We start from the raw sequence: 25,606 nt of genomic DNA on the forward strand, positions 1-25,606 counted from the left end.
ACGCGAGCCGTAGGTTGATAGAGTCGCGCGGACGACGCGCGCTGATTTTACCACAGCAACGGACAACTTCATGGTCGGCTTTGCACGTACGTATAACGTGAAGTACGACGGTAAAGAGACGGGGAGGGTGAAGTGAGAGAGAGATAGTGAAAGAGAGAGAGAGAGAGAGAGAGAAAGACATGGAAGTACGCCCTCGTATAGACTGCGAAGTGTACGCGAAGTGCCGACCGAGCGACTGATAAATTTTCATTGTCGCTTCGACGGCTAGTTTATTGATTCGGTTGTACGAACGATTTCACGTTTACTTCTCCTTTTGTGAGTTGGCTAACATTATCCTTATTTATTGCAACGTTGAATAGATTAATCAGTCGATAAATAGTAGATCTTTGAATACTTTCAATAATATGCTACTACTATTAACGCAATGAGAAATACAATTTTGACGTTGACTCTTCGGTTAAATATAAAAACTACAGCAAGTAAAATATTACGGATTTCGACAGCTTATGGTCAAATTTAATCAAAAGTTCGTCTTTACCGAAGAATTTTAAGTCTCAATCCAGTAAGTAGCTTAAATTATCAAACTGCTAAGCTTGACCGCAAGTTTCTTTTGGGAAAGTGGGAAAGAGTACCTGTCGGTATTCTGGTAGTCTTTGGCAAAGCCACATGAAAATACCTATAATTATATACCGATCGGAAGCATTTCATTTCATTCTCTTGTGGGATACAGCGAAGCCAGGACCCATCGCCCAACTTTAGCTTTTGAATCGCAGCTTGACTTCACGCTGTCTATCGGCTGCTCTTAGATTATAAATAGCTGATATTTGTCTGTGTTTGAGTTAGGAGCGGCGCGCTTTTAATGAGGTGACGACGGCAAGCGAGAACTCCAATCGTTTCAATATTGACGAGAGAGAAGATGAGTTGCTAGAAGTTTGATCTGTTTTCTACGATGCGAGAATAAATTGATGTAAGATTAACTGTCGAATTTAATTCCGGGCTATTTATATCACAAACCTGTCCCGTATTTTCCAGGTAATATATTTTTTTAATGTCTTGGAAGTTGATACAGTAAAGGTGCTTCTGAACAAATTTCTTTGAACAATTAAAACTACTAGAAAAATAAATAAATCTTTTCTCAATGTTCGTGATTCGCAACTAATTGCTATCATTTTAAACTCAGTTCAACTTATGAAAAGTAAAAACTTGCAAATCTTTGAACAAGGTAGATCTTTGCCGTTCATGCTCTGATAAGAATCGTCGGTATGAAGATTGCAAAGTTCGATAAGAATGGCGAGTCTAGTTCTTTTCTTCTGATCTCTACAGTTCGGTTTTTTTCTTGCTCCCCATCTCTTTTTCTCGTTTTTTTTTTCCTTTTTCCTTCGCCTTAGCTTTTATCTTCATGTCAGCTGACCGTTGGCGCGCTTATCGTGATGCCCACTTTACACACTCTATAAAGTTGGACGCAAAGTCGGTTATACGTGTGTGCTATACTCGACGAATCTATTGTGCGGTGGATTTTTATTTCATAGTACAAATGAAAATACAACTTTTAGTTCTTTGTGAAAAATTGTTTCTAAAATTCGATCCAATAAATACATATAGAAATAGAGGGAGAGAGAGAGAGAGAGAGGAGAGGAATTGAAAATTTCATGTTAGTCCGGCTTCATAAATTGAGCGATGAATATATGCGCGTGTCTTTGTAACGTACAAAGGGGTTGACGAAAATACATACAGTATCTACGACAAAAATCTGCAAGTATTGAACTGACATGAAAGAGGAATGCTCAAAGCAAACGTTAGCATACTAAAATATATGTATAGACTTTCGAACCTTCCTTAAAGGTTATTAATTTCCTGTTTTGAGTTTTTTAAAGCCTAAGAGAGGCTTATGTTTTGCGGAAATTTTCTGATTTCAGAGAAAAAATTAGTGTGTGTATGTGTGTTATATTTCTGCCTCTGTGATCGTAGACGTTGCGCATTGTGATGTAGATTCGCAAATTAGCTATGTAAATTTTGTACTCAACGCGAAATTTCTCAGAGTAACGCGTAATACTTCTTCGTTATATATACTGAAGCTACGGTTCTACGTCTTGTACTTGCGGGTCTTTGATATTTTACAGTAATGACATGTCTTCCCAGAAAAGTTACTCCCACTAAGTAACAGTATATATCGATCGATAATTTTTAACATATTCGTGGTATTTTTTCCAGCGGATAAAATCAGTGATGAAATAACATTTGAACATGCGGACTCTATGTTTTGTTGCAAAAATTGGGTAAATTAAAAATTACAATGATTTTGTCGCTCGTTCAGCTTCAAGGAAACTAATAACCCAACTGTGATTGATTTTTCTTTCGCTTAACAAACGTATTCTTCTTCCCATAGCAGATGAAGTATATCAAGCCTATGTAAAAATAAAAATCAACTTCAACCCTTATCGCCTAGAAATTCAATGCCAGAAGCATATCGGTGAATATCGCATTTCAATTATGAAGCCAACGGTGCTTACAAAAAGGAAAGAAAGGCAGAAGCAGCGTAACCGAAAACTCTAAAACTCGCATAAAGAGAAAGAGAGACAGAGAGAGAGAGAGAGTAGGAATTGAAATATTATGATATGCATAAGGGGAAAGAACGAGCGAGAGCAAACGTAAAAAAAGCCTGAGGGCTGTTGTGATACGGGCAGCCAATCAAAAGTGGCGCCCATCGAACGAGCAACAACTGCCAAAGGGCTTTTTCGGCCTGTCTAAGCGACACACGCGCACGCTCGGCCGCTGTTGACATTTCATTCGCTAGCAGCAGCGTGAGAGACAGAGAGAGAGAGAGAGAGACAGACAGAGCCAGAGCCGGCTTTCTCTCTGTTTCTCGTTCCCTTGTTCGGGTTTCTTCGTTCCTTTTTTATCCTCGAACGCCGTCTGTATTTTTTGTATACACAATCTATGAATTATGAAGAAAAAAATAGTTATGTTGCTATTGGGCTAACTTCGTTAGCTATCGCACATTCAATGGGGTGCAAAAAAGTTTTCCATGCAATCTTTAGTGGACTGGCTACAATTCTGTAACAGCTGAATGAGATCGTGCTTGAAATTCTCATATCAAAAGATAACAAACAAAAATTGGAAATCTCGTTAAATGATGTTTTCATTTCAAGAAAAGATTCAATTGAAATATAAAGGTTTGTGACATAGTTTTATTAATTCTCGTGCGATTCAGTAAATACGTAAAAAAAATTGGCACCTTTCAAATACTGCGTTAACTTCAAAAACAAGTCGTAGAGTATAAATAATCTCTAAAATTTAATGGTAAAGACAAGAAAGTCATCGATCATCATACCCCGCATAACATGTATCCCAAAGAACCAACAAGAGCGGCTCTATGTGAGGAGAGATAAACCGTTGCCCCGGCCACCATTTTTGCGACGACAAAAGTAAAAAAAAAAGTAACAAGGTCTTTTGTATCATGCAAACCATAATCAAACTGATCAATGACCAGTACGCGGACTGGACGCGTGCGTATGCTGTTCTTTCAGCTTGTGTGCCTCGCGGCTCTTTGTGCTTGGCTCATTGCATTTGTCTCTCTTTCCCTCTGGTCTGGCAACACGGTGCGTTTGATCGTGCACGCAAAGGGAAAGTTCAGGCACCCGCAAGGAAAACTGCGCATGACCGCGATATATAACGGGCCCCGATCGCCGTGAGGCACGCGAAAGTAATTTAATGACCGAGGCATGGATCGCTTTGTCGACTTGCTTCCCCCCCGCCTGCTCTCTCATGGCTTATCTTACTTTGGGAATAGAAAAGTCTTTATTATTCTCATTAATTTTTTTTAGGAACTTTGAATTTTTTCTTTTTTAGGAAGATGGGCTAGCCATCAACAACTTTCCCAACGTTCTATTAAAATTACTTGTGAATCTAGTATTTTAATTTGAGAAATTCTATATTCTATTAGTATTCTATATATTTTAGTGAAAATCATTGTTAAATAATTATTAATTTTACTTTTACCATATTTTGAAAATTTTCTTTATTGTAAACAAACATGTGGCCATATAAATTATCTATATAACTACTGAGGAAATTGATTATGTTTATTAATAATTGTTAATAATTATAATGTTATATGAATGAATTATGAGAATAATTCTTATACTAACTTGAAATTTCATAGTAATTATAAACCCTCATGCAAGAATAAAAGATATAGACTTTCTGAACTATTCTGGAGTACAGCCCTAGTTCTGTAAAGATTTTGCCTGTAAACTACTTTTGTAATTAATCTTAATGCATTTATATACCTATAGAGAAGAAACTACCATGAACAATGTTTCATGGACTGTACTTCTGTAAAGATAAGCGCTATTACATTGTAAAGTTGAAAATCTTTTCTCTTGTAAATGTAAATTGTCATGCAAAACAGTATGCAATAAAGTAGAAAAGCTTTTAGAAGGTTGAAAAGTCCAAACTTAAAGATTATTAATTCGAATGTGCGTTATGAAAGAATGAGAGACGATAAAGCGTCGACAATTAGCGAAGATTATGCAAGCGAGCGCGCTCGAGATAATCCAAAAAAGGGAGGTGAGGTTATACGGAATAGCGTCGCCGTTTAAATTTTAAGCCTGGTCCCCGACACCCTTTGCCGCGGTTTTCATGATAAATGCACAATGGTCTCGAATGGTCCTGCTGATACGGAACATTAACTCGCTTCTTCTTCTCACTCATATTCTTCATTCCTATAGAATATTATCTCTAAGTTTGAATTTGACCTTTTTTTCCCTTATTACTCACCTATTTGTCAAACCTCAAACCAAGCTGCTATGTTGCATATTTGGTGTTTCAGATGCAAAGAACAATCAACTTTAGTAAATATTTCATTACTATACATGCTTACGATGAAAATTTACGAAACTTTTTTTGCATTATAAAATAATAGGCGCCTTGAGAAGCTTTACCGGGCCTAGAAAGTAAAACAACAAAAAAACTAGTTAACATTTTCATTCTCATGAATATAAACTAGAATTCTGTGCAACCAACGTAAAAACATAAATTTTCAAAGTTTTTTTTCACGTTGTCTCTTGGGAAATTTAAAAAAAAAAGCAGTTTAATTTGATCAAAACAACGTTGACGTTGCACGTACGTTATGCACGCGAGGTCACTTTTGCTGTGTACCATTCGTCGTCTTTATGAAATTGTTACTTTTGCAATGATAATAGTAATGCAGTTGGTTATAAGGAATTTCAGTAACAGAGACGTTAGAAAGTTCACTATAAACAACAACATTCTCATTCGCAATCTACACGTCGTCGACTCATTCATCTCTCTCTCTCTCTCTCTCTCTCCCTCTCTCGTACTCTCCTGTGCGCACACAGTAAACGAGAAATCCCCGGCAGCAGCATGTCCCAGTGGAAATGTGAAAATGGCGAGTCATCCGCGTCCATCCTCGTTCGCGCCCCCCGGCGACTTTCATTTTGCCGTTATTATCAGCTCGAGCCCGCAAGCGTAATCCCTCAAGATTCTCCGCGTCTTCGAAGCTTCACTTTCTCCCCTCTCTTCATCGCATCCCGCATAGCTACCAACCTTTGGACCTACACTCAGAAAGGTTTACTGCTGCTCGCTCTTTTTTTCATCATTCTACTTTGCTTTTTTCCTGTTTTCTCTGGTAAAGCTAGTTGACGAGTTTTTCAACCTTCGGTGCGACTTTTCATTTTGGTTTTGAGATAGCTATTTTGAAACTCCACGGAATCTTTTTCCATATTAAAGTACATAATGATATAATATTGTTTCTTCTCATCAAATTCTCGAACTGGAGCTTATTTTCAACAAGAGATATCCGTATCCTTTTCTAAATAAATTTCATTTAAAAATAATATTCAAGTAAAAGACGTCAGCGACTATCTAGTGAATCTTTGAGTTGTCTTTAACCATTTAGATAAAAAAGGTAAATAGTCAAGTGTTCTCATATAATCATGCCAGAGCATGTCAAAAGATACGAAAAAGAAGAATTAAAAACTTGTCAGTTGGCCCAATTAAGAGCATTGACGGCTCAACGAGCGATAATGGTTAATTAATTAAATAGGCGCACTAATTACAGATGATCGGAGGAGGAGGAGTAGGAGGATTAAAGCGATTTGCTGATTGCCGCTGAGCGTTCGCGCGAGAGCTTGTTTGCATGTCCGATTGCATAATTGAATTGCTTTGTCGGCGTGCGCCCGCGCTTCGCGAGTCCGTTTGTAAATTGAGATATTGCTTATTTGCCCGGGCGCTAAGATAACGAGAGCCAGTTTAATCCATGATGGACTCTGACGGCTTTTACTCGCATAATTGTACGAAGGCTACTGCTGTTGCGTATGGATCATATCGAAATGAAATACGTATTGATAAATATGGCATATTGATTTTACAGTTTTTATGGATATTATACTCAATTATTTATGTCAATCTCTATCTTTCTTCGGTGTTTCATCATTTTCGAGCCCATCAATGAAAACGAAATAATGTATTTGCCTCCGGTGGAGATTTTGCCAAACGAATGAAATACGATACATCATTGAGGGTAAAAATATACATTTTCGTTTTTAAAGGGTTGCGAGGCTTTTTTGTCCTGATCACAAAGACAGAGAAACTTTGGAGCTGTACCTGCAGTTTACTGTAATATTATTCTCATTTAAAAGAGCTTTGAATATCGTTTTTCGAAGTTTTTTTTTTTATTTTTAAAATTCTTTCGAGAAGAGAAGATAAAGGTAAACGATATTGTTTTGAAGCATCTTCCATCCACATGTACTCTTATGAAAGCTTCAGTTTTTTCACTTGCACTTCAATCTGAATATAAACGTTGTCATTATTATGAAGAATATGTTCACTCGTACGTGAAGTGGTTCACGGAAGAGCAAAGAATTAGCGAGCAATTCCACTTTGTTTCTAGTAATACAGTTCGCTAAATATTTAATTAACCAAGCGACCTACCTGACCATAACAAATATATAAAGTAAGCAGGCGCGTCATTTAACTACCTCTTCAAAAAAGGAGAGAAAAAGATAGCGTGGCAGAAATCTCGCGAGAATTTAATATCGCAGCTTGAATAATGAATATAAGCCTCCCTCTGCTTCAGTTGGGCGTGCCGCGAAACATCATTTCTCGCTCGGCGTGGAAATATGGTGCTGGCTCGGCTCCAGAATCCCAAAAATGATCTTCGCCAATTGGCAACGGGTAACGAGCGGCTATTAAAAACGCGCTCGATTAGCGTATTTTCCGGTGAATGAATTCGCAGCGCCCGACGACGACGAAGATGTGCCTGCGGGAGTAATCAAATTTTTTCGGCCGATACCATCTTGCGGCGCTGTACTTGGCCCCCTAGGGTATATCTGAGATTTCGATTAGGGACGTACTATTTTTTGCGATGGAATCGCTACTGCAGAGAGTTTTTTTGCATTTTTGAATCAACTTTCAGCGATGAGATTGTTTCTTCTGATTTTATTTTAGATACGATATATGTACGTGCGTCTGAGTATTTTGTTCACCGATATTTTGATTTTTTAATACATCAATGCCGCTTGGACAAAGACATAATATGGTTATTCTATTCTTATTCAAGTAGGTCACGTGGTAACTGTTTTACGACGTCAAATGTAATTAAAAAACTAGATATTATCATGAGACATTTTTGAAAGCTTCAGTATTTATATGAACCGAAATACCATTCAATTTCTTATTAAAGTTAGATCAATCAAAATCGTGCACTTGGTATCTATCTTATTTCAAGCTGTCATTCTCCTTTCGGAGATCATAAAATGATGTTAAGAATACATAATCATATATCAACGATTAAAAGAAGTTCTCTAAATCTTGATCCATAACTCGGCTCTTCGCCCGTGCGCGAAAAAAGGCGCGGCGCGATCAAACTAGTTTCACTATCGGAAAGCGATCCGTTGGAGTAAAAAAGAGGGAATTTAGAGCACCACGTCCTCTGGCTTACAAAAAAAAGAGAAACGAGGGGAGGGCGCAACGGTCGCTGGCGTGAAAATTAGGGACGATCAAGCTCACTCGCACGGGGGAATTTGATTCTCCCTCTCTCACACTCGCTGAAAGTTGACCGGAAGTTCCGGCGGCACAGTGCCGCGCGCACGAGTGAGCCGAAAACTTGCGCGATTATACAAATCGCTCGCTATAAAGACTACGTCCTTCTGGAATTTTCAAATGGCTCACTATATACCCTGAGCTTTTTTCACTGCATGGATACAGATGTGGTTGTACGTGATCGAATTTTCCTTTATGTTTCTTTGATTCCTGAAAGTCAAGATTGACATATTGAATGACTATATCGTTGTAATTTGTATTTTGCGTCATTATTAATATAAAATTAGCAGCTTTAATTGAAAATATCGTGTGGCGGTTCAATCTCAGCAATCGATACGATCTATCCAGAGAGCATTCAGTTCGTCACCGATAAATCAGAAAACGAATCATCGAGAATCCGCAAAAGAGCGTCCTGCCTGGCAATCCAATTGAATTTTTTTTCAAAAAAGCTGTCTCTCCCCAATTCGCTAGCTGCTAGCTTCTCATTTAATTCGTCTCGGCGCCTCTCCAGGCAAATCGATGCTCGTTTGTCCCCACTTTCGAACGTGTCGAGGAGTAGGAAGCCATTCGGTCCCACGAAATTGCGAGAAAGCTTTCCCGCGCGCCTAGGATAAGTGTTATTTCTTTTTCTTTTTCTTTTTTTGCTATTCGCCTTATCTCTCAAATATTACGAGGTGGTTATACTCTTCTCGTGAGGTAGTTTTGTCACGGATATAGAGTTGGATTTTACATACCATTTAAGAACTGTTTTACTTTTCAGGGTTTTTTCGAAAAACACTAGATCTATAAAATAATCTTGAAGTAACAGAAAAGAAATGTTAACAATGAATATATTATTTATTCATTTCATATAAATCTAAGTTCAAATGATAAATGAGTAACATTATCAAAACAATTATTCAGAAAAAAATCAGTTCACTCCTGTTAAAACTCCAGCGCAAAATCGTTTAAGTAACACAATAAGAAGCCAATACTTCCAATACTTGATCCTCGATCTAATCTCGTATCGAAAAGCCTACGAGCGCAGCTCAAATCGATATCCTTTAAGATACTCCAGGCTCGTTTAAATCCATTTTCGAGCGCGAGACCATATTATGCCAGCCGATAAAAGCGTGCGATCGGTCATAAAGTGGGGGATTGCAGAAAAAAGAAAATCTTCCAAGCTTTCTCTATCCTCTCCCCAAATCGCCGGAAGGTATTGGCTCGTAACGATCGGAACCTGGCAAAGCTCGATGTCCGGCCGCAGCGATGATTATGAATGCGGTAATGGTTTCGCGCTTTTATTCTCGGCCATGCTCATTATTTTTTATTATGCATATATCTCATCCTTCTTTTTTCCTTTTTCGTGGATGATCATTATTATTCAACTGACCAATACTTGAAGTATATGTCGTGTATTTGATTACATGTAATTATATAGTATCTAAAATAAAAGATCATTTGAAAGTGAAAATAATTTCCAATTTTTCTCTATATATATATAGAGGAAATTATATATTTCTTTAGCAATTTTTCCGTTGACCACCTAATTCGAACCACAGAATATGGGCCGCTTTATCGGTCCATTAACCGGGCAGTGCATTTGCATGTGTCGCGCATAAAGGGGTAGAAAGATTTTTCGCAGAGGAGGGAGAGAAAGAGAACGGTCGATCGGACTGCTGGACCAGCGGCCAAAGTTCCATTTTCTATCTGCCTCAGCTTTGCATGAAATTGTTATAATTCCGTGGAAATTGCATTGAGAATATATAATGAAATGAGACGTGAAATAATTATTCATTGAAGTAGAAGAAAACAGTATTTTCGATTATTAACTATTATTTTATACTAACGGTATTGTCACAAATTAATGTACCTTTCAATTAATTTGATAATACACTTAAAAGGAGCAATTGCAGTATTATATCATGAAATATGTTATATTTTAATTGATCATTTAATTGAGTCGGAAACGAATTATACTAGCGTTTGCTTGTACACGTATTTGTAAATTTTGATGCTTTTACAAATATCGAATGGCATTCAATCAATTTATCTTGTAAAAAACAATGAAATTGCATACGTAATTAATTAATCCTCGTCGATCAAATATTGCCCGGTAAACATGCAATTTTTGTTGAAATATTCTGCTATTGAAAAAGTTTTCCTTCCATCGTCGGATAATTGTTTCAATTTGTTCATTCATTTATACAATTGCTCGTTCAATTAAGTATCTAGTTATACTATTAACTCTTGAAATATTTTTTAGCCTAATAAATTTCAATTTATTCTATCAAGTGTTACAATTTTCCGGTCGATGATACAAGAGCAAGTGCACGTGTACGATAAAAAGAAGCATATTCGTACACCTCCTCGTCACTCGCCTAGCAATAATTTCACTCCAATTGAGAGCGAACAATGGCTGACAAAGAAAGAAAGAAAAAAGTAGCGCGAACGCTTTGTGAGAAAAACTGGGTTGATTCGAGCGAGAAAAAGATAAATTAAGTAATACGCGCTCCAGAGAGAGAGAGAGAGAGAGAGAGAGAGAGAGAGAGAGAGAGAGCGTGGATGAAAAGAAGATGTTGAATAATGCAACAAAAAATGAACTCGAGAATACCGATGTGGCGACATTATGAGTAGAAAAGAGAAGGAAAATAACAATGAGAGCAAGCAGCCGTGAGTATTTGTTAAAGTCACTTCGCTAACTGGTTAGCCACGATGCGTTCTGATTTTCCTATCGTTTGATTCAACTTGGTATAGAATTAAAAACTCTGACGTCACATATACACACACGCACGTATACACATACACACACACACGCGCATCACATACACCAATTGTTATAAAGGATTTCATGGGTTTGTTTCTTTTTTCTTTGCACTTCGCAGTTGAACATTCAAGAGGATTATTATTAATTAGTAGGCATTTGGCATTTAACTTGTTTGCCAAAAATTTTCATACAGTTGAGTCATATGATAAATTGTTTCACCAAATATTGATTCATGAAAATTAATTATAAGCCAAACAGCAATGTATTGATGTATTTTCCATTGAGATCACATTTGCATACTTGATGTTGATTTCGGCTTGTTATTTGATTAAAATTTCTCATTTATTTGTGCGGTTGCTACCCGTACGCAGTAACACACATTGTAACTAACGTAAACTTCATTTGAATTTCAATTAATACAAAATCAACAATTGATTTTGTAAAAATATTGTAAATGTTGAAATAAATTTCGACAGGAAATGAAACGAAGTCGAAATAACGTAGTCACGCTATAAACAGAGAAACATAACATTTTCATTTCAGTGAAGTAAACCAGATTTTACATACCAAACCCGCTTTTTCATGATTCTATGCTTTACAAGAGAAAAATTGTAACATATCTAAATGTGCCTAGAAAGAGCGCACAAAAATGAAAAAAAAAGCTAACGAAGATACTAAAAAACAATATTAACTGTGAAACACAGCATTGCAGCGAAAGCAAATTTGAGGAGAAAGAGGATATTAATAAAATAAATAATAGTGACAATTTTGTGAATTCTGTATTACGTTGAGTAAAAGGCGAGAAAATAACGGTGAATAATCGTCCAGCGACGGAAAAAAAAGTTGAAATAAAGTTCAGGCCGCAACAGAGAGATATGGCTAAACAAAGAGTAGTAAACGAAAAAATACAGTGATAGATGAAGTTTTCCATACTAATTTCGAAATTAATATGATTTATTAGAGGTCGAATAATTTGAACGGCTAAAAAAATAGTTTTACGAGGACTGACTTTTTTTACAAGCATTTATTACAATATTACGATGAAATAACCGGCTTAAAATATTAAATAAATGTGTTGAACGACAAAAAAGTATCTGGATTTTTTGTACAACAATATTTAAAGAATGAAGAATTAAAATACATAAAAAACTTAAAAATGAGGGTGCGACGAAAAGTGAGAAAGACGATGAGATAGAAGGAGCTTGAGCTTAAGAGGGAGAAACGCAGACGTCCCAAGATTACACAGACACTTTAACGGCCGCGGTTACTTAGCTTTTCTCGGCTCTCACTCTCTCGTACAATTCAGCCAGCTGGTTTATTAGAACAGATAATGTCCCACGTTTGCACCCCATTACCAGTAAATAATTTCAGCTCCGAAGTCTCGCGTATGCCCGAACCTGACGAAAAATAACGACTTGATTCTTCAGATTTATTAATAGCATATTATGCAACGAGTGCGGTAAGGCTTGTTTCACGAAACTCCTCGTTTCGTGAAAAAACCTGTAACTCGTTTCGTAAAAATACCTTTCTGCACTAGTCACATACGATATTTTATGCTACGAGTAGCCGAAAATAAGCAACAAAGTTGCGATTTTTAAGTTAGAGTGACATAAAATATCTTTTGGCATTGACATTTTCATTTTTTTTTCTCTCTCTCCTTCTCTCTAAATTTTGATAAAACAGTCGCTACTGTGGTATAGAACGCAGTAGTAGAAGGCTAATTTAGTCAGACCGAGGAAAGAGTGTTTACACTTAAGTGGATTTTTTTATTTTTTTAAATTTATACTCGACATAAACATAATTTAAATATTTAAAAATCTGGAGCTGTATGTTTACATAATGCATAACGATTATGAATATCATACATTTAACATATTTTACCAAATTGTGCATTTTTTTTTTGCTAAGTATCCATGTTAGAATTAAATAAATATAAAATTTAAAAGAATTGTGAAATCTCTACCGCGATAAGTATGACTAACTCGAATATTTTGCAGGAGGGAGTGACATATGCCAGGTGGTAAAGAGAAAGAGGTGAAAAATAAGAAAAAAAAGAAAGAAAATGAAAAGAAAAAGAGTGAGAAAAGGGGTATAGGCTTAGAGACACGAAGTGTGTAAGTGTAAACAAAATAATACAAGCCAAAAACATTTTTATATACTAACTCGAAAAATTAATTATATTCAATATATGGCAAATTACTTTATTATTTTTTTCTCTTCATCACATATTTGTTTTCATTACTAAACAAATATTCATTGATATGATAACATTCTATCAAGATTTATTTTCAGTTTGCTATATCCTTATTTTGATTTTGCATAAAAATATATGTATTTATCTTTGAATCTTTTTATCTTGCTCTAAACTTTTTTATAATTATTGTATTTTCAAATCTGTTTCATTATAATTCATCATTATTCATTGTTCATTTATATTCTTCCATATTTCATTACTTCATTACGATTTCATGTATCAATTTTCATTGGAATTACATGATTGTAATTACTGTTAATAATATTTCATCGTTGGATCAATAATTAGCATTATCATTTTAATTATGCATCCCTCATTTGTCACTATTATTTATTTCATTAATATTCTCTCTCATTTTTCTATTTATACACCTCGTTATTCACATTACTGTCATTAACATTACATTTACCTTTTCTTTCTCAATGCAATCACATAAAAATATTATTAAATTAATTTTAATAGATAAATAGATCATCCAGATAATTCAATTTTGCAAAATTTAGCTTGAGAAAGAGATGGGAATTGTATGTCATTTTCTGATTTCACAATTTTCCGTAAAGTATTTACTGTGTTTAGATAACCTATACAGTTTTATAGTAATTCATATTCATTACTGAACAAACGTATGAAGTATTATAAAAAGGTACGTAAATTCAAAGGCGCTACCAATAATAATAATTTGTGAAATATTAATTATATGTAGAGTCGTATTGAAATATTTTACCGATATCAATGTATATTTATATGCTATTTAGATTTAATGACTATTTTATGGAATAATGAAAAATTTTTTGTAAAATGTGGAGCCATTTTTTAATTATTTGACCTATTGTACGGTGTAATGAAAGTTAATATTAATCTAATTTACAACTGACTGAACAACATACTTTGAAAAATAGTCTTTCATAGTCCACATAAAGAATTGAATTTTTGTATCAAAATCTACTATATCATCACCCAAATCATATCTCCATCACTATTCTATTTATATTTTAACTGTATTTTACCAGCAACATTTATTCCTTTCATCTTGCTATTTATTATTTTTGATATTTTACCTTCCTTCGTACACGTTGAGCTTCTCCATTTTATTATCAAATGATATATACATAAATTTTGCAAAACTACGAAATATGTAATTATTCTATTGATTTTGTCTAAATCAAAGTATAAAAAGCTTCATAAGCTTTCCAAAAAACAATCGAAATTATTTTTACAACTCTTACTTATCAATTGACTCGGAGAATAAAAGAATCAAGGAGACTTGTGGAAAATTCGATTACTTATGTACATACACGACCGTTCAAAGCCATCAAAATCTATCGTCAAAACGTCAACATAAGCAAACCGCAGGCGTTAACGGCAAAAGCAGATAAACACCAGCCAGCAATAATCGCAAATCGAGCGTCGAGCCCTTGCGTGTATGTCCCAAGGCGATACACATCGATCGATTGCCGAAGCCCCTCGAACGCACAATAGGGCATTAAGAAGAGAGAGGGGAGGGCTGCAAGTGAGGCCTGTGTTTAGTAGCAGCAGTAGCAAACGGTTCAGCCTGTCAAATGTCAGAGATGCTTTAGTTCAGCCGCGCCGTGCCACACTTCGGTTATCAAACGACTAATGAGTCAGAATATCTGCTATCTATCTTGTTCTCTCTTAAACATCTGCCTACTAACTGACGCATTCTGTGTAAATTAGTTTGCTCTACAGTGCTTCCCTATTAGAATTTATTTTCTCAAGGCTTAGGCGATGTACTTTCAAGTATTAACACGAGATTTTCACTTGCAGAGAGAAACTAAATTCACATTGTTTTTCAATCATTACAGCAAAAAACAATAGACAAGTTACTAATATAACGTGTCGTTTTTCTTCGGCTATTATGTTACTATGAAGTAAGATATCTTAGAAAACTAATATCTTCTGTAAACAGACTTTTAGCGCCAACTCGTAAATGCTGAAAAAAACGTACAACAAAATATAGCTAAGGTGAGAGAGGTAGGAGTAATAGTATCATCACTTTATGTAAACTCTAACAGCCTCTGAAATAAATCCATTTACCGACTTTTTATCCTATCAGAGATCAGTCCATCTACTTTACAACGAAGTTTACTTTTATTACTCATTCTCCTTCTTCAGCCCTCACTTTTCTAGCTTCTCATTAATTCCTCCTCTCTATCTGTCTCTCTCTCTCTTTCTCTCTCTCTCTCTCTCTCTCTCTCTCTTTCTATCTCTTTCTATCTCTTTCTATCTCTTTTACTCGATCGGCATGTAAATGACTTCAAAGTCAATCAGCTCCTCGAAGATAAGACCCAATGAAATTTTAATTACCAGTAGCCCTGTACCATCTGATCTCTTTGGAAGCCTCGTAAATTGTTCGTAAGTTGTAGTTTCACTTTTCGGTAGGGAACTGTCCTTTTCTTTTTAATTCGCGTCTTATGCTGAGTGGTATCTCTACTAAAGATATTTTGCAGGTAGATAATATTACAGCATTCAAAATTTTAATTCTCCGAAAAAAAGTTTGGAATGTTGAAAAAGTCTAAGAAAAAGTGAGCGAGCGAGAAATGTAACAAGTAGACATCGTTGTAAAAGAACACACATTTACACACAGACAAATAAAAGCCTCGAAAGACGTGCATGCATGAGAGAAAACTAAAAACGTTAAGAATAATAAAGAAAGTAGTAGTATATAAAAAGAAGAGGGAGAGAGAGAGAGAGAGCGAGAGAGAAAGAGAAGTCGCGGGATATGAAGGGGTTAAGGAGAATAGGAAGAAGAGCGAATCGCCCGCAGGGCTTCTCTCGCTCTCGAGAGTGACGCTACCGTAAGCAGTGGCAGCGTATAGCGAATCCCGGGCGATATTGCCGTGGAAGCCCTCGAAAATCTGCCACAAGTTATCACACTTGCGAGAACTCGATTTTCTCGCCCACCCAACAAGCACCGCCTCTTCGTATTATCAAGCGACGAGTGAAAAAAATAAAGACCGACGCGCGATATGTCGCTTATTAACATCTTTTTTTAGTTCTGCGATAACGATCGGTTTGGAATATAAAAGAGTGCAAGTTATTTTTTTCTCTAAAAATAGCGGAACGATTAAACAATCATATTCCGAGCTTTTGAGTACTTTTTTTCGTTCAGTTGAATAAATCGAATTTAAAACACAAATAAACGGATGAATGAGATGCATTGGACATTGAATATTGCTATTATTAAGTTTCGATGATTGTAAAACATTTTTGATAGAATACCTAAGCTGTTCAGACATTCAATCTAATTCTTTAATCTTTAACTACTAATTCCATGAAATGTCACTCGATAGATCGAATAATAAAACTTTAATATCCCTTATCCCTATCTCATAATACTATTTGCCCCCTCTTAGTAATAAACTCTCTCTCGCAGACAAATTCTCTCACCCGCACACATACACACACATACACACAGTTCCTCCGGAGTAGATCGCTAATATCAATAGTTGGATGAATAAGTGAGAATCTTAGGGGCTTTTGCCGATCACGTTTACACTCGCCGAACGGCTAAGCGCGATCGTAAACTCGATGTTCTCTCTCTTCTTCTCTCTCTCTCTCTCTCTCTCTCTCTCCCTGGCATTTCGACCCCGATATCGCGTTCAGAAAAGCCTAGACTTAAAAGCTCGTTTTTCTTCTTTTTATCAGAGAAATTTCAGCTGAGATGGTGAGTAAGTTTGAAAAATTGCATGGTTAATTAATATGTGAAGATCACTAAAAGTTGTAACTAGTGAGTGATTCAGGTTGAGGTTTTGTTAGACATATCAAGTATTAAGTATTCAAGAACGTCAAAGGAGACTGATCATTATATTACTATGTTATGTACCGAGATTAAAAATTACGTCGAAAGCATTGTATTACCAAGAAATACTATGATATCATTGAAAGCTGGAAAATGTAAAAGCAAAAGAACGTGAATTTTTTTCTTTCACATATTGAGATTCAATGTTAGATAAGCAATTGCTAAAATTTCACTACGTAAAATTTTTCACATAACTTTTTTAGCAACAATAATCGAAAATAACGATTATTATGGTTTTAAAGATTTTTCCCAATTTTTACATGTTGTAAATAACTTTTTAAAGTTTTTTTAATCCACCAATAATATGCATGTTTCACGATTCTGGCGGAATTGGATTACTTTTTAAAAAATTTTTTTTTTAATTTCGACAATACAAAACATTCATCACCATTTTAGGATAATTTTCATCTGGTTGTATTTGAAAATATCATTTGTCATTATCAATTTTTTCATTTTTTCGAAAACCTTTAAGCAACTGACAGTATAAAAATAGATACCGTATAAATAATGTTTTCCTGTTGTGTGATTGCAGCGAACGCGAAGCCACTGACGTTCGATGAGGTTTACAATCAGAGCAGCCCGACCAATTGCACCGTTTACTGTGGGGGTTTAACCAATGGCCTCACGGAAGAACTCATGCAGAAAACCTTCTCGCCCTTCGGCTCAATCCAAGAGATTCGAGTTTTCAAAGACAAGGGCTATGCTTTCATCAGGTACGCTGTCTGCGTTGCTACTTTTGGCGAAAATAATTGACCGTAGCCAATTTTTATCTCTGGCATTTTATTCTCTCTTCTTCCACTCTTTCCAACTGCCCAACAAAATCGCTTCCAAGCATACGTGACTTTTGTGCTCGAGTTTTGTTTACGCGAGTGGAAAAAAAAATTTTTTTCACGTTGCATTTATCTTGGAAAATCGAGAGATTACCTATTGCGCGGTTTTTTTTTTCATCTAATCGGGAGAACGTGTACGAATCGTCAGAACTTTATAGCATATTACAAATGCATTTTTGCAATACTATAAGCTTTAATTTTATCATTTATATTACTTTAACTTCATTTATGAGAAATCAGTTTTTCACACAAAATTCCAACTTCGCGAAAACTGAAACACATAATCTTCTCAAATTTACGAGTCCGAAGAAAAAAAGCCTATAAAACGGTCGGATGTAATCCAAAATTAGGCTGTAAAATATAACCACCACGAAAAAACGGAAAAATGTAGTGCTACAAATAAAAAAGGAGTAATTTGGAACTGAGCTAAAGCAAAAAAGAGTGTGAGAGAGAGAGAGAGAATGAAAGTTTATTACTTTCAGGGGAGTTCTCAGGATCCTAGTTCCCTTTTCTCACTCTCCAGGGTCGAATCAGAATCCAAGTAATCAAACTGTCCTTAGGCAAACTTTAAATTAAATAGTTAATTCGCAATAAATAACTGCTGGAATTTCAACCCACTTTTTTACTTGTCTGCGTTAATTTTCATCGCTCGATTTCTCTCTCTCTCTCTCTCTCTCTCTCTCTCTCTCTTTCTCTCTCTCAATTCAGCAAAAGCAGCAGCAGCGCGACTTGGACAATGTACACGCGTCCTTTCAATTGGTCGTCTAATTGCTGGCTTTGGTCTCCATTCTCTCTCTCTCTCTCTCTCGCTTTCCCTCTCTCTTCTTGTTCATTCTTCGCGAGAGACGACGGAAACGAAGGTCGCCTCCGGAATGACGAATGGATCCTTTGTCCGGCGGCGCGTCTTCGAAGAAAGACTCGGATGGCTACTTATCAGCGGAACCACCGCTTCTGCTTTTTTTTTCGTGTGCTTCTATTTCCCATCTCCTTCATTTTTTTCGAGAAATTAGACTTTGTCAGATAAGGATCTTATTATAAGCTGTTTGTTGAAACAATGTAACGCATAAGGTCATTCACCTACATTTCATTATTTTATATGTGACAAATGAAAACTTTAATTATGTAACCATGTATTGTAACTCTATAATCATGTGTTTGAGAAAAAGTTGGTAACGTCTTATAGTTTTTTTTGCGATTTGGCTAAAGTTTATCGTCTGACATATTTGTATATCGTTTTTTTGAGATTCACGATATCATTATGGATATTGATGTAGGTTAACGATTGATTGACTATGTCTTGTGCATATGCGGAGACGTCATTCTTCGAAAAACAAAGTATCACAACTCGTCAACGCACGCCTGCTAGCTTTCAAAATTCCAAACAATGAAAAAGCTTCCCTAACTAGAATATTCCTCACATCTGGCTCGTCGACGATGTCCGTCTTTGTCTTTATAAATATCCGTAGTTGAACAATTTGCACTAGCGCAGCTTGATGCTCTTGTTGCTCTCGCTCTTCGTCCCTTTGGATTTCGGACATGTCATCGCGACTCTCTTCCTCTTCTCCCAGGATTAATAGAACGTGAGCTTCTCCGGAGAATTCAAATTTCGACACCGCGGCTGCTGACCCATGTCTCAGTCGAACAGTTAATGCATTTCTTTCTCTCGGTGATCTTTGATGTTCGAGAGACCCACTGGAGTCCAGCGACTAATTCAATTGTTCGCCAAGATTAAGCCTTAATGTACTATACACTTACCCAATAATTTTGTCTTTCAATTTAATTTTCTTGCTTCTCTTTTATATCATATCTCCGGTGCTATAAGATATTTTTTATAATAACGCGTACTACGAGCATTGAAATAATATGCAAGCAAGTCAAATTTACGCGAAATCCAATCGACTTTACCTCGACACTCTTCCGCTGATCTCATTTATTTACCTGACGTCTGTAGATCCTTTCTTTAGTAATCTCTCTCTCGCGCGCGTGCTCGCTCGCCCCCCTTCTCTCACTGCGTCTCTAATTTCTGTCTTGCTCGCGCGCGAGCTTTCGTGCAATTTGCATTAGTCGACTCGAGCGCGAATCATCATCGCGTAGAGGGAGAGAGAGAGAGAGAGACTCAGAGCGAAAATTTGCATTTCGGCTAAGAGTCACAGTCGAGCGCGTTTGCGGATCAAATTTCGCCGACCGCGCACCGCCGCCAACCTCGTCGTACGTTGACCTCGTTGCTTTGTTTAGGCTTTTTGGATTTCTCTGAATTGCAAAATATTAAGTCGGTCTATTTAGAGCTATATGGGATTAAGTAATGGATTCATTTGTGGCACGTGAGCTATGATAATTTACAATATAATGATAATTTCAGTGAAGGATTAAGAATGCCATTTCGCGCCATTGCTAAAACGTATTCAAAAGTCTTCAACGGTTTGTTGATAAGAGTGTCCTTTCAAACTGCGGTGAGCATGTATGCGTGAATGACTTTTGTTAATAGAGACATGTTTTTGAACGATGATTGAAGATGATTAAAGTTTTTATGAAAAATATTTTAATATATAATGTGAACGTCAGTGATTGAACGCGAATTTCAAATCAAATGCAGGTTTATCCGATGAAATTCCCTTTTAAACGTGTAACTATCGAATAAAATATGCCGTATTTCATCTACCATCTATTTTTATCCACATTGCCTTACACTCCCTAAGAGAAATGAACTAGAGAGAGGGTCCTCGCAGTTCATTTCTTTCTCTTTATTTTTAACTCTATCTCTCTTAAATAACTCTTGCACTCCTCTTTATCTATATATTCTACTATCCTCTCTCTTTCTCCTTTAGCCCGGTGGCACGGTGAATCTTGGATAAATGCCAAACGGCACACGACCCCCGCGCTCTCATAATTGAAGGGTCCAATAAATAAACCCCAGCTTGGTGCGGTAAATAGCGATGTTCATGCATGTACTTTTTCACGATAGAGCGAGCTTCTCCCTCCTTTTTTTGGAGGCCGCGGTTTGTTTTTTCACTCGAGATAATTCCATGCCCGATGCACTTCTAACTATCTCTTTGTGCCGGCTTTCTTTTTTTCTTTCTATCTGTACGCTCTCTTGATTGAAATCTTGCGAATTGCTTCATTATGTGTTTTACCATAGGGGATGCATTTGAATTGCCACGCTTTTGTGCTTTTATTTTTTTCGGTATTCAACCTAATTTTCATGCCTCGTGCAAAAACCGACTTTATCGGGCGAGATATATAAAATTGCTAACGTTCGTAAAATGGGAGAAGGGGGTAGAAAAATCAATTATCGATAAAGTTTTCAGCGTCGGACTGAAAAGAAAAAAAGAAGCATAAAATGCTCGTCGCAGACGCGTAAAAGTGCGGCGCGATCACATAAAAATCATTCTTTATACACAATAAACCTCTCTTGCGTGGTAAACTGCCGTGGTGGGCGATTTGCTCTCCGGTCAAGCTCGAAATAAGGCTCATCGTCAAATGTCAGTCGCAGAAAAGACCATCGCGCACGAGCTACGCTCAAAACGGCATTTCGAAGAACATAAATAAGTTCATACGGAGGGCACGTTTGGCGGTTATAGCTGTGTGCCTGCGCAATTGGATATTTTTTTTTATAATCGAATAATCAAGTTACTTGCTGCTTTGCTCTATCGAATAATTAATGCTAATTGATTATACGATATTGAAGCTCAGTTCCCTCAACGAGCTAGTCTGAGTGAAGTCCTTTTTATTTCACTGAAATGGATGAGAAGTTTTCCTAAAAACGCTGGTTAACTAGGAATATCTGCTCCAGATCAAATCTATTTCTCACCAGATGCTTCGTAAAAATATTCGCTTTGTTTTTCTGAGTTTATGATCTGGCATCAGAGATAATTTTCCATTAGATATTTCTGCTGTACAATACAATAAACGAAATAAACTTTTCGCTGAAATTTAAAAATGAACAGATTTAACCGGTGTCTGCATTTCTTCTCATACACAAAGGTAGACTTACTCGGCGGAAAGTCAATTTGAGCTAAGCAGAAAATAGGACGTCCGAGGTGCTAAGATGAGAGACAGATTAATAACTGTGGGGTCGTGTTCTCTGCCTATATTTTGCAGGTTTTCTACGAAGGAGTCCGCAACGCACGCTATCGTCGCCGTCCACAACACAGACATCAACGGCCAGACGGTGAAGTGCAGCTGGGGCAAGGAAAGCGGAGATCCCAACAACGCCCAGCAAACCGGACAGGTGAATATATGAGCGTTCTCTTTTCTTATTCTTCTTTTTCCCATTGCTTTTGCGTTTTGTTTTCTTTCTCTTGCTTTTTTTTGCTTGCATTTGGTAGACGTTTCTCTACTGCAATCGTGCTCTTCTCTTCTTCTCTTTTAATTTTACTGTTATTTCAGAGTTACAATTTTGATATTAATGAACAAGTTTTATGTATAATTGAATTATCAACGGAAATCATTCCAGAGAATATTTCCATTTTAGACATTACAGGAAGTCATTGGATGGAAACTTTAATTTTTACTTCTTATGATTCAAATTTAATATGATTTATTGAGATAAGATATCGTTTTTCATAAAATGAATTTCTACGTTAGACATTATTAATTACCATGACTTCTATATTTCATTTTCTTCAATTTTCAAAATAACATGAGTTCAAAAATAAAATAACACTAAAACAATTATTTAATATAAAAGAATCGGTTATGCTCTAGTACAAATAAAATATAGGATAGTCTTATTTGATATCGTCGGTTAGCAAGGTAACCGAGTAAGAGAGAGAGAGAGAGAGCCATCAGCAACATCTTTGTACGTTGCAACCTCGAAACGCGATAGAAACTCGACGAGTGTCGAAGCTAATCTTGTGGTGAAGACTGACGGCCCACGCCCTCGCATTCTCTCTCTCTCTCTCTCTCTCTCTCTCTCTCTCTCTCTCTCTCTCTCTCTCTCTCTCTCTCTCTCTCTCTCTCTCTAATGGACTTTACGATTATCGGCATCACGACCGTTACGTACCGCGATAGGAGATAGCGCAATGAATAAAGCGTCCCGAACGAGATGGAAATGTCCGTAAGAGATCGGGAAAGGGCGAACTTTTTTGTTGCCAAATTACGGTATTTCGTTGAATTACTTTGATAATCGAATTGAACACTTTCAATCGTACATCAATTCGGACTCGTCAATTGTTCCGTACACCTCGTACGATTAACGAATAATTGAAATAACAAATCTGAAATCGTGCAATAATAATAGGTCAATGGATACATCTCTATTATATATGTAATCTAAAAGCACGTGTTAACAACCCATAGACTTTATGTGTCTGACTTACTATTGAATTTTCTACTTATTTAATAACTTGGCTTATCTTTTAGGAAACTAAAATATACTATATCGACGAAGGGAATCATCTAACCTATTTGTATATACCCAATAAAAAGCAAAATTACTCTCACTCACTCTCTTCGCTTGGCAAACTAACTGAAGAGAGAGAGAGAGAGAGAGAGAGAGAGAGAGAGAGCACACGTGCATACTTGCTGATAGCGACTCCAGCAAATCGACGACGGAACATCGAGCTAGAGAAGGGCGAAGGAAGGGGAAGAGGGTCCGCATAATAATCCGATCCGGAGCGGCTTCTCGGCGTTGTGGGAATAGGGATCAATTAGAGCGATGTCACAGCTTGAGTAACAGGCTCACGCGCGTACCCCTCCGCGAAAACGAGACGAGAGTTGAGTTCAGGTATAGTGATAGAGAAGCGACTGGAAGAGCTTTAATCGGCTGAATTATGGAGAGGAGAAGTTTATGGACATCCCCCCTCTATCTAACGTCATCGGATCCTTCCGATGTCCTTGCTTTTATTAGAGCTAGAGGAGTTTGTACATTTATTTTAGATCTAATTTTTTCGTCGATAGTTTTCTTTTTTGCTCTTTCAAGAAATGCCAAAAATCTTGTAAGAATAGATACGAAAGTGAGCACAAGTTGAATTTTATTGCTCAAAAAATTGTTGTTATTACCAACACTAAAGTATTTACATAGGAATACGATTGTTCGTTCAGCCTCTCAAGACAATTACAAAAATTAGAGTTGAAATGTTAAACTTTGGGCAAGAGCCATAGGTTCAAACAATAAGACGAATATTAAGATGCTGTACGCGAAGCCAACGAGATCATTCGCGAAATAGTCCAACGTATATATACGTCTAGCAAGAGGTTCACTCCTATTCCCAGATCGGACATATCCACTCGTCCTAACGGCGCTAATTGCTAAGAGTCCCGAATAGACTATGCGGAGAGAAGGAGAAAATCCTCATTGCGAGTTCTCTGTCTGTCTGTCTGTCTCTCTCTCTCTCTCTCTCTCTCTCTCTCTCTCTCTCTCTGTCTCTCCCTTCTTTGTCCTGCCGACGACAACCAACGACGACGAGCCCTTTACTTGGCATCCGCTGGGAGAAGAAGAGATGAGAAATCACGTAATTTCTTTTCTCTAATTTCAAGCCCATTGTCGCTATTTGCTGGTCGTCTTTAACCATGCGCCAGCACCACCATAATTTAGAATAGCTTTTTTAAGTTGAGACCCCGATTTCGTTCTTTTTAGTGTGTTTCATCGCGGTCTTCTCCTGGAATCACTCATTCTTACAATTTAATTTCAATCTAATGCTCGTAAACGCATAAGTCACTTATAAAAAGTATTAACGTTGCAATAACGTGAATCGAACATGTTTTTCAGGCACTATCGTCAGCCACGTATCCATATTACGCAGCAGCAGCAGCAGCGGCAGCGGCAGCCGCTGGAGTCGCGGGTGTTAGTGGTGTTGGTGGGGTTGGCAGTGCTGGACAGCTGGGCTACTGGTATCCACCTCAGTCGTACCCTACGACGGCTACGCAGATGCAAGCTGGTGGTTTTCTCCAAGGAATGCAAGGTTACACGTACGGCCAGTTTCCTGGTTATCAGCAAGCCCAGTATATGGGGTGAGTTCCTCGGTACTGATTGAAAATTCATCTTACGGCAAAGTTGGCTGCCCTAGCTTTTGTCCAAGCCGCGTGAATTGTTTATTACTTTTAATGATACCTGGCGAGATATATGTGTAACTCGAGCGCTCTGAAAGTTTAAAATGAACTGTAATGGCACCATTAAGATAGTGTAATTTTTTGTAAGTGCGTCCCACCGTGTTTTAGACAATAAAATTATTCCACTGGCAAAAGTTTCTCGCTGTGTGTTATGGACCGTGTTATAGTCTTCAATTTTAGATCAAAATTAATTCAGACAATTTTTTCGTTGAAATATTACTCGTGGTAAATCTTTCCACATCCAAATTGAAAAATGTTGCAATTACAATTTGTACAAGTTTTAGAATCCAATTGAAAAGTTTGAAATGTCACTCATTATTCTTACTGCAATCTGTTATAAAACTTATCACCAAAATGTTCGAAATTGTTAATTTATAATAATCCCTTGCTTCGCAAAACAAAACAATTCTTTGAACAACAGAATGGGAATGGGAGTGCACGCGGCTGGCACAGCAGCAGGTTGGGGTCAGGGTTTGCCTGGTGGGCCGCAACTGCCACCCCATCATGCAACGACAGTCACGGCGCCACCAGGCGTCCAAGCCGCTCCGCCACCACCTCCACCACCGGCACAAATGATGGCCTATCCGATGCAACAGTTCCAGGTACCAAGGATCGATTCTTCGTAAACTTTTTTTCTATCTGTGTGTCATTTGCTCCACGTGGATCGTCGCGCATGTACTGAAAGCGACTGTTCGCGTTGGTACCTAAGAAATTGATCAGTACTTATATATATATATATATATATGAAATGTTATACTATATATAAATGTCCGATAAAATAATGTAATTATCGTATAGACATATTGTATTGATCAATATTCTCGGAAGTGTATTACAGATGA

The 25,606-nt window shown here is 37.0% G+C and overlaps 1 protein-coding gene across 5 annotated transcripts in view; it reads left to right on the forward strand.

Annotated features, from left to right (window-relative positions):
* Positions 1–25,606, forward strand: part of LOC131670699 (nucleolysin TIAR) — a 199,377-nt gene that overhangs the window by 161,697 nt on the left and 12,074 nt on the right. For all 5 annotated transcript variants that reach the window (XM_058946521.1, XM_058946522.1, XM_058946519.1 and 2 more), the window contains 4 exons: positions 17,417–17,597; positions 21,813–21,942; positions 24,424–24,665; positions 25,186–25,366. In XM_058946521.1, the coding sequence (XP_058802504.1) occupies positions 17,417–17,597; positions 21,813–21,942; positions 24,424–24,665; positions 25,186–25,366 (734 nt within the window). The remainder of the gene's footprint in view (positions 1–17,416; positions 17,598–21,812; positions 21,943–24,423; positions 24,666–25,185; positions 25,367–25,606) is intronic.

Source organism: Phymastichus coffea, unplaced genomic scaffold (assembly GCF_024137745.1).
Source record: "Phymastichus coffea isolate CEN01 unplaced genomic scaffold, Cenicafe_Pcof_1.1 PCOF00114, whole genome shotgun sequence".
NCBI classification, from domain to species: domain Eukaryota; kingdom Metazoa; phylum Arthropoda; class Insecta; order Hymenoptera; family Eulophidae; genus Phymastichus; species Phymastichus coffea.